The 13,188-nt window shown below is 41.6% G+C and overlaps 1 protein-coding gene across 1 annotated transcript in view; it reads right to left on the reverse strand.

Annotated features, from left to right (window-relative positions):
* The window catches only part of PAPPA2 (pappalysin 2), a gene marked incomplete at both ends in the record, with an annotated part of 309,213 nt that overhangs the window by 48,544 nt on the left and 247,481 nt on the right, over nt 1–13,188 (reverse strand). The window contains 3 exons of the mRNA XM_082613770.1: nt 803–912; nt 3,016–3,151; nt 4,552–4,720. Of these exons, the coding sequence (XP_082469896.1) occupies nt 803–912; nt 3,016–3,151; nt 4,552–4,720 (415 nt within the window). The remainder of the gene's footprint in view (nt 1–802; nt 913–3,015; nt 3,152–4,551; nt 4,721–13,188) is intronic.

The following is a 13,188-nucleotide window of genomic DNA, read 5'->3' on the forward strand; positions in this document are numbered from 1 at the left end:
GGAATATTAGGTAAAGTGACTGTGAGCCAGGAGCTAAAGTGGTTAAAAAATCAGGGAAGGGAGTGAACTGAGGGTCAGAAGATGACAGCTGCACTGAGGGTGGTGAGTGCTTTATTCTGTTGGCATTAGATTCAAACGTGGGTGATTTCAGGGAGGAGGCAGGGAGAAGAGTTTGGAAGTGGCATTGAGGAGACAGGAGGACATCTGCTCCTGTCCCAGGCCCAGAGACAGGAGGGGTGTGAAAGAGAAAGTAGGAACCAGTGGGCCCTGCAGGGAGGCAGAATCCTCAGGGTTTCAAATGAGGATGAAAACGAATGGAAAGCTCAGAGATGTAATGGATCTTGCTCATGACTGACTTTGAATATCAGAGGGTCCAGAGAGGATTTTGGGGTTTAGAGAGAGTAGGAAATGGAGGCAGGAAAGGTAACTTTCCTTACTTCCTCTAGTCATTCTCTCCCTGTTTTCGGTTTTATTTTCATCTTTTCTAATTTATCTTCCTATTTTTCTATTAATGGTAATTTTCTCTTTCAATTGCCTTCCTGTATTATCATTCTTTATGGTCTCTGAGTCTTCCTTCTATATTATCTTTTAAACTTTCCTTTGGATATTGGTCATCTTTTTTTCTCAAGCTTTTCTCTTTTTTCTTCTTGATTTTCAATCCTTCTCTCTAGGAATGATCCATGCGGTTGTTTGCTCTAAGGATGCTTTGAAAGCCTCTGAAATTACTCCAGGGAATTGCTGCCGGTTGAGAATTGTTCAGCAGTCTTACATCCTTGGCACATAAAAATGATCTTTTCCTCACCTGGACTTTGACAGGTTCCATCCAGTGCTCCAGAGTGTCAGCAGTGACGTTCTCAGGAAGGATTACGGGATCGCTAGGGGGGATTATACACGATGGGGAACACACTGCACCTGAAGGAACAGAAATTTACAAAAGAGACTTGAACTTCCCACATCTCAGTCTTTTACATCTTGGAATCATTAGCTTTGATTTTTCTTTTTTTTTTTTAATTGTTTTTTTCTTTTCTGCTCACTTCTTTTTTAAATAAATAAACAAATTAATTAATTAATTAATATTTTTGGCTGCGCTGGGTCTTCATTGCTGCACATGGGCTTTCTCTAGTTGCGGCGAGCGGGGGCTACTCTTCATTGCGGTGCTCGGGCTTCTCATTGCAGTGATTTCTCTTGCTGTGGAGCACAGGCTCTAGGCGCGTGGGCTTCAGCAGTTGTGGCTCGCGGGCTCTAGAGCGCAGGCTCAGTAGTTGCGGCACACGGGCTTTGTTGCTCCGCAGCATGTGGGATCTTCCCGGACCAGGGCTCGAACCCATGTCCCCTGCATTGGCAGGAGGATTCTTAACCACTGTGCCACCAGGGAAGTACAAAAACAATTGCTTTCTACGTTGTAGGTCACCTCATTAACATGGTCATAGGCAGGGTCGATACTCATCTACTGTGTACCTGTAGGGATATTCCTACACTAACTAGTAAAGAGCCACTTCCCCAAGTTAACTCCCTTGGCCCAAGTGCCCTTTCTCCTTCTAGTCCAATATACCCCCTCCTCTGGAATCCCTGAATCTCTGTATGACTTAGCAATAAAAGATTTAATTCCTGGTCTCATAGACCTCCAATACCCCACTCCAGGACTCTGGCCAGCCAAAGTCTACCCGGATTTGTTGATGCCTTTTAAGTACTTTTAATACCATTTCTGCTCATATGATTTCCTGGAAGCTTATGATTGCAACATCTACTACCTAAGAACTTTACTAGCTGGGGAAAAAATGGCCCAGAAATCATGAAGGTGGATTTATAATGCCCGCTAGACTGAAGATCATTACACAGGCAGCCAAGAAATCTATGTGATTAAAAGAGGAAACAAGGGGAAATCAGAAGCAGAGATTTTGGTCATGTGTTGGCCTTTTAAAGACAAATCTTGCTTTATTTCTTTGTATGTGGTGTCTTAAGTATCTTCTAAAATTCTATTCAAAGAAGGTAGACTCTTAGGGTTCTCTATTTCCTCATCTAAAGATTTTGATGATCTATCTCCAAGTTTCTTTTCAGCTCACACTTACCTCTATTAATGTTTTTTGCTGACTTGTATAATAACTAAAAGAGTTACATGACTCTTAAGGACTCTATATACATGCGTGTGTGACATATTAATGTAAAAATTAGCGGGTGGGGAGATAAGAATTTTCTCATGAGACACCACGCAAGAGGCATGGTCTCAGCATTCCGCTACTCCTTGCCTGACCTTAAGATTTCTCAGTGCAAAGAGCAACTTGAAGATGGTAAAGAACATTCTCAAAAACTAACAAGCTTTCTCATTAACTCAAATTATACCACTGGCATTACAAATGTTAGAATGACTTGGAAAATTACTCCTTGCTTGTACAATTCAAAACTTCAGGTTAATCTCACTAAGTTTTCCACAAACAGCATCTCTTTTCTATGATGCTTAAGTCCAGCCAGAGCAAATTTAAGTCAACTTGACTTTCAATCGGCCCTGGCCACAGAGACTTTTAATTTCAATGACGACATTAAGAAGTTACCCCTAGGTTCTGGATCCTAATCCCCTGCACAGAAGGAATGGCTGCTGAGCCAGGCAAGCAAAGGCAATTTCAAATTGTTCCTTTCAGGAACTCTCTGCTCCAGTAACAACAGCAGAGAGAATGGAGGAGGCGCCCAGCACATACGTGGTGTGCGTCTACACATTTCCACCTTTCCTCTTAGAACTACTACTCCTGCCACAAATCAATCCACTTTTCAGCCTGCTGCGAAGTGGGTAACGTGACCAGACACTATGCAAATGGCTCAGCAGCGGCAACAACATTACACGAGTGGAGGAATTAAAAAAAACATAAATTTGTCATAAATTTCATTTTTACTGAAGCAGCTAAGAGTCAACTTGAATTTCTATCCACTCCCCAGGGAGAACAATGAATCTGATTCAAGATCCAGCCAGTCCTAGTTAAGGATTACTTGGGAGCAGAAGTCAGCATCCCTTCCCAAACATACCAATCCTGTATCCCTGTTCACACTTGTACTCCACGAAATTCAGCTCCGAGTTGGGTGGTGGGCATTCCCCTTGCAGGTTCTCACACAACTTGAACTCCTCGGTCCACAGTCCCTCCTTCGTGCAGAGGATGGGAAGCTAGGATATCAAAAGTCAAACACATGTACCTTATTGTTTTGCTAACTTCTTTTAGAGTGGGGGAAAAGGTGGTCTGATTAAATGGTAGTGTTCTCCAACTTCTAGAACCTGGACTAAAAGACAATATTGAGATAATAAACCAAGTTGTTTCTGACCACCACCTCCCCCCCACCAAAGAAAAAGTCAAGACAAGTTTTTGCTGTTTTGATGTGAAGGAATCATGAACAATTTTGTCATTAATAAAATTCATTAACAGTGTGTTTTCCTTTGGATGTAAGGATACGGTGAGCTATCAACAGTAGCCCATGCATTCTGAGATAGTTTTTGGAATTTTTTTCCCCGATGGTGTTGTTTTGCATTGATCCATTAATACTATCCCACAGATGCTGCTTGTGGCAAATGTCAGATTTTTTTCAATATGAGTTTGAGCCTGTAAAACTAATTCATAATTTTTCTGGAGGTGCTTTTTGCCTTTCTGCTTGAATGGAGACATCATAGATGCTTTTGGTCTCACCAAAAGTTCTAGTCCCTTTCTCCACATGTATGCTGGTTTGTGTAACTCTTGGCTTCACATCCCCAGCAATCACAAAGTATACTATAGGCAGAACACAGAGAGTAGCACTAACTCACAAACCCCAAGACAGTAAGATTTTAGAATTACAATAACTCTCCCTTCATCTGGCCAACTCCTTGACTCCTTAAACAATCAGTGCAAATAGATGTGTTGAGTTCTAAGGGGTCTCATTTCATAGAGTATTCTTCTCAAATCTGTCCTGCAGTATTTACCTTGGAGTACTGGACACTGAGATAAAGGCATGCTCTAGCAGAGCAGTCAAGGTCATTGATCTTTGCCTAGGAAGTCTGCTTAACTTCCTGTCTCGTGTATGTGTGTGGTACTTGAAAAGATTCTAAAATAAAATTGATTTTAGTCACATAACAGTGATAAGACTGTGGTTGCTGCTTGAGACCTCTCACGCCAAAATCCTAGGGAGAATAATAGTCAAACAGCGCATTCGGCTTTGCCTTTGCTGAGGAATTCGTGTTTCCGTTCAGGACTCTGTTCTATTAAAAAGTGTAATACCAGCATTTCTAGCCAAGTTAGATCAGAGGAAATCACACTGCCAAATCAGAATCCCAGCATTTTTGCAATTTACCCAGGTACCCAACCCATCAGGTTGTTCTTATCCAAGAGGAAGTTCTGAAATCAGCAAAGAGTATTCCAAAAACGTGGTCTCTTCTGAATTCCCTATCAAATAATATCAACACCCCTGGTTAGAATCCCAGCTTGGTAAGGCCCTGCCTATTGCAATTCATTTAGATCATTTCTACAGAACATTCTTGGATTGGTCACCAAGACTAGAGCACAGCCTGATCCAAAATAAAGTTCAAGTCATCCTTACCCTTTTAGTTTCCTCGTTACAGTTGAGCACACACTGGCTGTCGAGCTCAAAGCCGTTGGTGCATTCATACATGCCTTCAAAGACAGGAGAGGGGGGCTCACACACCACTGGGACGCAGCTGCCTTGCTCCCAGATTCCATCTTCCAGGCACTGGATCTTCAGGAATTTGCTGATAAGACATAAAGCAAAATAGCCCATCAAAATCCCTCAAGGAGGTTATGGGAGAAGACTGGACCCTCAGTAACATGGGCTAAGGATTAGCAAATAGACAGGGGCAGTTGGGTCTCCTTAGCCAAACGTCATACCTCTCTAGTCTAATTTCTAAGTCATGGAAGTAAAAATAGTAATGTGCACGTAATAGCAGTGATCACATAAGCTGCTATATAGTAATATTTTGTAATATTACTCTCCAGAGAGTTTTTATAACCATCAGAGCAGCATCTAGACTTTTTCAGTTGGGTTTTCATTAAGCTCTTCATCTTGGAGCAGTCTCACACCCAAGGGCACTTGGAAATACCTGATAGGATGGAGTACAGAAATGATTATCACACACTCAGGGGACTATCCAGAAGTCATCTGAGGATCATCAGTGTTAATATGGTAATGTAATCAATGAAGCTGCCAATATTTATTGGTTCTCCAAAGAGGGGAGAAGATACAGCAGTAGGGGTCTTCTTAAAACAGAGGCTCTTACCCTGAACTTCAGAAGGGCAAGAGCCTCACTGGAAATTACTGTGGCCATTTTGTTTGCTTACAAGGCCATTTTTTTCCTGGAAAGCATTCATAGCTTTCGTGGGATTCTCTGAGTAGACACGACTCAACAGTGTCCTGGAAGAACTGCCCTTCCTTCGCATGCACAGGTGTGGTCTCCAACCAAAGAGACTGCATTTGTGGTGGACAGTAGTCAACAGAATTAGGTACTGCTGCTGCAGACTCCATCCCATTCCCCTTCTAACTCACTGCCAAACTGAAGGTGCTGTCCATTTTGCTGTTTTAATGCATCCACTTCTGATTCAGAACATAAGATAAGCTTGTGATGCTAAAACAGAAATAATCCTCTGACCCCTGATTCAACCACATGGTGGCCTTAAATTTTTATTTTCCAGTATCACGATGTTCTTTTTAAATTTAAATATGCCCACCATCTACACACGTTTAATGGACTATCATACTTTTATGCAATGACCCCTGCATGCTTCTCCAGTATTCTAATATTACACGAGTACAACATTTATCACATTATTTTATACATGTGTACATGTCTGCCTTTCCCACTAGGTTGGAAGCTGCCTGAAGGCAAGGATTGTGTTTTATTCTTGCTTTTAATTCCCAAGAACTAAAAAAAAAATCTGTCTTATATTAGGCATTAATCAAATATGTGCCAAATTGAATTATTTAACCAAAATTCACAGTGTGTTAGGCACACTGCATAGCACATTATATATTTTAACAAAGTGAACCATCAGAATATCCCTAATGAAGTAGTATTATCATTCCCATTTTATAGATAAACATACTCAGAGATGTTAAATAATTTGACCAAGATCCTACAGCACAGAATGCAGTTGATTTCAAAAAATTTAAATAAATTTTAATAGTTTAACATATTTTAACAATATCCACTTAGATATTCATGAAGGAGTGTTTAACTTATTATTAAATAGTTATTTAGATTCATACCTTTATTCCCAGTAATATTTTAGGATAGAAATCTGATTTTATGACTGGAATTCTTTAGCATCATAGTTTATGTGGACATATATCTACTATCTGTTAATAATAAATACTATTTTTGAGCTGTATTTCAGGTGTTTGGAAAGACACCTACATACATTATTTCACTGAATCCCCCAAACAGCATTTAAAGGTAAATATTATTATCCACATTTCAGAGAAGGAAACTGAGCCTGAGAGATTTAAAGCTAGCTCAAAGATCCACAGTAAAAGCTGCAGAGAGGACTTGGACCCAGGTCATCCTGCTGCCGAAGCCTGTGGTCCTTCCTGGGTCAGGTTCAGCTGCACCCCTTATGCTATACAATCCACCTTGAATATCAGTAATGTCTCTATCCTACTGAACAGCCCTTTATCTAGATGCCACATTTATAAGTGTGACCAAAAAAAGAAGATTCATTTGAAATGTTTGCATTGAGTACTAAATTATGTATAGAAAATTGCACAACTCAATATATAGCTCAAGAAATTTTTACATGTGAATACACCTGGGTGATCACCACTCAGATCAAGGTACAGAGAATTTCCAGCCCCCTTAGAAATCCCTCTTCCCAGTTGAACCTTCCCACATCCCTGCAACCCACACTCTTCTGACTTTCATCAGCTTAGATTCATTTTGCCTGTTCTTAAACTTTATATAAATGAAATCACACACTGTGTACTCTTTAGTATAAGGCTCCTTTCCCTAAAGGAAGATGACATTTTATTTATTTATTTATTTAACATCTTTATTGGAGTATAATTGCTTTACAATGTTGTGTTAGTTTCTGCTGTATAACAAAGTGAATCAGCTATATGTATACATATATCCCCATATCCCCCTCCCTCTTGCGTCTCCCTCCCACCCTCCCTAACCCAACCCTCTAGGTGGACACAAAGCACCGAGCTGATCTCCCTGTGCGATGCAGCTGCTTCCCACTAGCTATCTATTTTACGTTTGGTAGTGTATATATGTCCATGCCACTCTCTCACTTCGTCCCAGCTTACCCTTCCCCCTCCCCGTGTCCTCAAGTCCATTCTTTGCGTCTGCGCCTTTATTCCTGGAAGATGACATTTAAAAATGTCTTCTCTGATTGATTTTCAAGGCAGCGTATGCAGTTCTTTTTACTATAACGAAGCTCATTTTTGTCCCTCTCCTAGGCTGGATAGCCTACTCTTTTTTCACACTACAGAGTTTATATTCTCCCAGGGACTCTCTCCTTTCTATCACCTCCCACAGATGAAATCCTTCCCCTACCTCGGCTGAACTGTCATTCCCCAGCTGGAGAGAGCGGGCAATACCACTGACACCAGGGGAGAGGCAAGGCTGTAAACCTTGCATGTCAGCATGGTCATAAAGGAAAACCCTTGCTTGGCCAGGACAACAATATTTTGACTTCATGTGGTATTTTTCTCTGAATTGGTTGGAACACTTCAGCCATGGAAACAGTCCTCCCTTTTCTTGCCCAGAGTGGAGAGCCATTCAAGAATGCCGATTTCATATATTTCCTTGCCAGTTTAATAACCTCAGGGATGAGGGTAGAGAGATCAAACTTGGCTGGGGAAGAGTGAGTTGGCTGTTGCGGGTGGTACCCAGGTAATGTGACAGGCCCTGCACTGCAAATCACCAGTCATATTGGTGATAAGGGAGGGAGGAGGCTGTAAGGGGGCAAGGGAAGCAACACAGTGCACATGGGTGCCCCTGGACCCCAGAGGAGGCCCTCCAGGAAGGAGTGGGGAGAGGCTGGGAGAGAGGGCTGATTCCCTAGGAAATCCTGTTTCCTTCCTGCAGGGGTTCCTATGCCCCTCAACCTCACAGATTCTCCTTACAGTTTCATCTCCCTTATCTTCCGCATGTTGTGTTGTTGTCTTCCGCATGTCAATCAATCAGATGACACAGTTCAGGCCCAACCCTCAGATTTCTCGCAAAGCATTTGATTGGTCAGTGTCACTGGCTCCGTGTCAATGCCTGTCTATAACCACTTAGGAAATGACTCTTGAGATCCCATGGTATGGAGCTTGGCACTTGAGTGCCATGGGCTGGTTCTGGCCTTTGTTCAAAAAGGGACTGAGACTGTGGTAGGAATTCAAGGTATCCTGCATTCCTCCCAGCTCCAGGAAATTTGGCTTCCACATTGGGCCCTTGAAGGGAACTGAAGCCTATAGCAATGGCAGAACTTTAAGCCCCAGTGGTACCAAAACTGCCTCTGCACTTCTTCTAGTTTGGTGATCTTGAGGAGTAACCTCTCACCCTTAAAAAATCATTAATGAAAACATTGGTTTATTCAGAATGGTCCAACTCCTTCGCATAAAGTGTATGAGTCAAAAGCTAAGAGACACTTTTTAAGTCATGAAGTGAACAGGTTTGCATTTCAAAGAATCATGGCATTGAATATTAGACAAGCACACAGGCAGGCCCTCACCAGGACAGAGATTCCAAGACTTTTCTGATAGTCCAGTGCAAGTGCCTTTCACTTGAAATATTCTATTTATGGACTATCAGCTCCCTGTATTTTCTTTATCCCAGGGGAGTAAGAGAGGCTAAAATATCTCATTTTACAGGCAGGAAACTGCACATTAATAACTATGAGGTGACTTGCTCAGTGTCACAGAGCTAGCAAGTCAAAGGCAAAAGCAAGAACAGAACACAGAGTTTTGAAATCATAACATAACACCCCAACACGGTGTTGGAAACACCAACAATGGTTTCCAAATGACATTTGTAGACCAGCCCCATCAAAATCATGTAGGAACTGTATAAAAAACAAGATTGCCTAAATCTCCTGGAACTGCCCTCACATTCTATATTTTTAAATTTGTCAGCAGTCTTAACATGTGGCCAGGTTGGCAAACTACTAAAATCTATGCTACTTTCCTATGCTAGTAAAAATAAACCATAGCTGTAGAGATCAGAGAGCAAAATCACCCACCTAACAGCACCGGCCAAAAGGCTGGATGCTTAGCAAAGACCAAACACGACAGTCACAGCCAGACAACTTACTCTGTAAGTGGTACCATGAGGGTCTGGGGGTAGGGGAAGGTTTGTATTTATTTTCCCTCTAACTACTCCAGAGCAATCACCACCATTTCCAAGTTAGAAGATGCTTTTTCCAATTTCCAGAACTTGTGGTATCCACCTAGTGCCGAAAATCCAGCTGTGCTCTTTCTACTTCTTACATCATTGCCAGAAATAAAGATCTTGTAATCAAAACTTGGCTGAAAGTTTGATTGATGTTGCTGGAGGCACACATGAGTCTACCCCATCCTTCTATCACCACTGCAAGGTTTTCAAAAGTAATATTTATTTTCCATTGGAGAAAATAAAAGTATGATTGTTGAGTCCAAGGGAATTATCATGTCTTTACTGATCAAGGGCATCTGGTGTCTCCAATGAGTCGTCCCTCATGAGTAATAATAATAATAACAGAACAACAACAAAATATTGAGCACCGAAATGCTACGCATTGTACAGAAGGATATATATCTATATCATTTTACCCTCAAAAACCATCCTGTGTGATTACAGGGGTTCTTGATTCCCTTCTCTCCACACATGCTCTTCTGTAGTCATCCCCAGCTCAGCAAATGATACCACCATCTACACTGTTGCCCAAATTTGAAACTTAGGAGACATCCTTGATTCTACTCTTTGTCTCAGTCTTACCTTTTCCCCAAGTGAGTATGATCTTATTCAATCCATCAGTAGGTCCTCTTAGTTTTACCTCCCAAACATCTCCAGCATCTGTTCCCATATCTCTTGCATCTCCACTGCCATGAGCACTAGCTCACGTTCCTATCTCTCAACTCCTTACCAGAGACTTCACTTCTCCTCTGGGCCCTTTCCTACCTAGTCTGCAAACATCAGTCAGAGGGATATTTTGTAAAAACAAATAAATAAATCAGAACATGTCATTTTCCTGCTGAGGACATTTCAATTGCTTCCTGTTGCATGAAAAATAAAATCCAAACTTTCTCACTCACGAGGTCCCGCATGAGTTGGCCACACTTTCTCTGACCTCATCCTACGTCCCATTCATCTTACTTAGCGTGCTTTGTCCACACCGGACCTAGAATCCCGAGCACAACTCAAGCTCTTTCCTGCCAAAGGAAGTTGGTACCATTCTCTCTGCTTGTGATGCTTTTCTTTTTGTTCTTTTCCTGGCTGGCTCTTATTCTTATCTAAGGATAATTTTTGCCACCCAAAAGCATCCTTATTTTATACCTCTAATGTTTCTGGTTTTTAATTAAAGCACCTGTGTATTTTTGCATAGAATGCATACTCTGTAATTGTTTTGTGTGTTGCCTGCCTCGCCCACTGGGATGCGGGCTTGGTGAGGGCAAGACCTTATTTTCTATTATATTCCCAGTGCTCAGCATAATGTCTGGTACAGAACAGGTGCCAATAAACGTTGGTTCAATGAATGTATAGATGTTTATTTTATAGATGAACTAAGTAGGTTTCGAAAAGTAAAATAACTTGTCTGAGGTTTACCTAATGGCAGAGCAGGGATCAGTACAGGCATACCTGTTTCATTGTGCTTTGCTTTACTGCACTTCACAGGTATTGCACCTTTTACAAATTGAAGGTTTGTGGCAACCCTGTGTTCTCAGGTGATGGTTAGCATTTTTTTAGCAATAAAATATTTTTAAATTATGTACACTGTTTTTAAAGACATAATACTATTGTACACTTAATAGACGACAGTATAGTGTAAACATAACTTTTATGCACACTGGGAAACCAAAAAAGATTCGTGTGACTTGCTTTATCGTGATATTCGCTTTATTGCCGTGGTCTGGAACCAAATCCCCAGTATTTCCGAGGTATGCCTGTACCGTGATCTGTCTGATGCCAATCCCTAAGTCATAATCTGGAAGCACTAGTGTTCCTAGAAATGGAGCTGCAGATAAATTACTTCCCTTTACTTTGTGCCTTTGTACAGAGTATCTCAAAGTCTCACCACACAGAATATCCCTAAAGAGGAAAGGTAAGGACAAGGAGTGACCCCATTATTATTTCCATTACATAGGTTAGGAAACGAAAGCATTAATTGGCTAAGCGTTTTGCAGGGCACGTGGTCAGTTTCTGAAGTGAAATTAGAAAGCTTCTTCACTCAGAACATTCTAGGCCCTTACTGCTTACAGTGTGGTTCCCAGAGCAGAAACCACCTGGGAGCTTAGAAATGCAGAATCTCAGGTTCCCACCCAGACGGACTCAATCAGAATCTGCATTTTAACAAGACCCCCAAGTGATTCCTATGCACATTAAAGTTTAGGACGGAGTTTTCTAGACCATTTTAAAAGGACGGTTCTCTACTCCACCCCAGACAGAACCATCCGTGCTTCCAAACTCCAGGCCAGCTTTCCTCTTAACAAACTGCAGACCTGGTTTCTCAAGCCAACATCCTAAATGGAGAGCAGCAGACTCCAGGCATAGCTAGTCCACGGCCGATCACAGTTGTTCTACCCTCGCTCACACCAGGCCTCCGGAGGCCCATTCCCAGTCCACTTGACTGGACAAGAAATAGTAATCAGCAGGATCAGCCCACCGGACATATGGGCTTTGACCTTTCATTTTCCCCTGACTCATAAAAATGCTTATAACTTACAAAGCTCCTCTTCCATGTGAAAGAGAGCCTCTCTGTCAGAGTGAGCAACCTGCTAACCCCTAAAAGCATGTGGTCAATTCTACTTCAAAGCTCCACCCCTCACTTCTATCTTTGATCTTCCTGCTGCTAACTCTTCGGTCTCCAAATTGGCAGGTGCGATAATGCCCTGGCCCTAAGTCTGAACCCCTACCTCAAGTTTGGGGCCATTGCTTCATTTCTCATTGCCTAAACTGTACAACCCTCAGCCTCTCTCACTTCAACAGCCCCCATTTAACCTCTTTTCTACCAGTCTCTTGGCCCCTCTCATGCATTCTTCACACAGCTGACAGAGCTATCTTCCTACTAAATCTGCTCAGGTTACCTGCAGACCTAAAAACATCCTGAGGTTTCTCCAATGCCTGCAATTTAAACCTTAACATTATTCTGCATAATTCTACATCTATTCCCTTCAGGGTGTGTTTGAGGAGTTGGTGATTACACTGAAATGCAGGGGTGAACTGGGTCTAAAACATGGAAACCTTAAATAGGAATCTCTTGCTTTCATTATCTTTCATCATTCAGTTGCAGCATACCTCAGAGATGTTGTGGGTTTAGTTCCAGACCACCGCAATAAAGTGAATATCACAATAAAACAAGTCATAGGCATTTTTTGGTGTCCCAGTGCATGTAAATGTTATGTTTACACTATACTGTGGTCTATTAAGTGTGCAATAGCTTTTATGTCTAAAAAATGTACATGTATTAATTTAAAAATACTTTATTGCTAAAAACAATGCTAACCATCATCTGAGACTTCAGTGAGCCATAATCTTTTGCTGGTGGAGGATTTGAAATATTGCGAGAATTACTGAAATGTGATGCAGAGACACGAAATGAACAAATGCTGTTGGAAAAACAGCACTGATGAACTTGCTCGATGCAGGGTTACCACAAACCTTAAATTTGTAAAAAATGCAGTATCTGCAAAGCATAATAAAGCAAAGAGCAATAAAACGAGGTATGGCTGTATTTGTCCATTCATATGTTCAGTCAACAGATATTCATTAAGCACCTAGTATGTACCCATACATTACATTAGGTCCTGCTGTTGTAGAAACAAATATTAATACAATAATAAGGCCAGAAGACTAACCTGTGGGAACCCAAAGAGGGACGTAAGGAAGGCTATCAGGAAAGGAACACTTAAAGATGGGTTTGTTAGAGAAGGAGAAGGACCTGCCAGGCAGAAGGAGCAGTGCATGCAAGAACCAGTGGTGTGAAAGGCAGTGTGTGCTTGAAGCCTTAGTCTAAAGTTTAAATGGAAAAAAAAAGGCCTATA

Source organism: Mesoplodon mirus (genome assembly GCF_964341445.2).
Source record: "Mesoplodon mirus genome assembly, chromosome: 3".
Classification (NCBI taxonomy): domain Eukaryota; kingdom Metazoa; phylum Chordata; class Mammalia; order Artiodactyla; family Ziphiidae; genus Mesoplodon; species Mesoplodon mirus.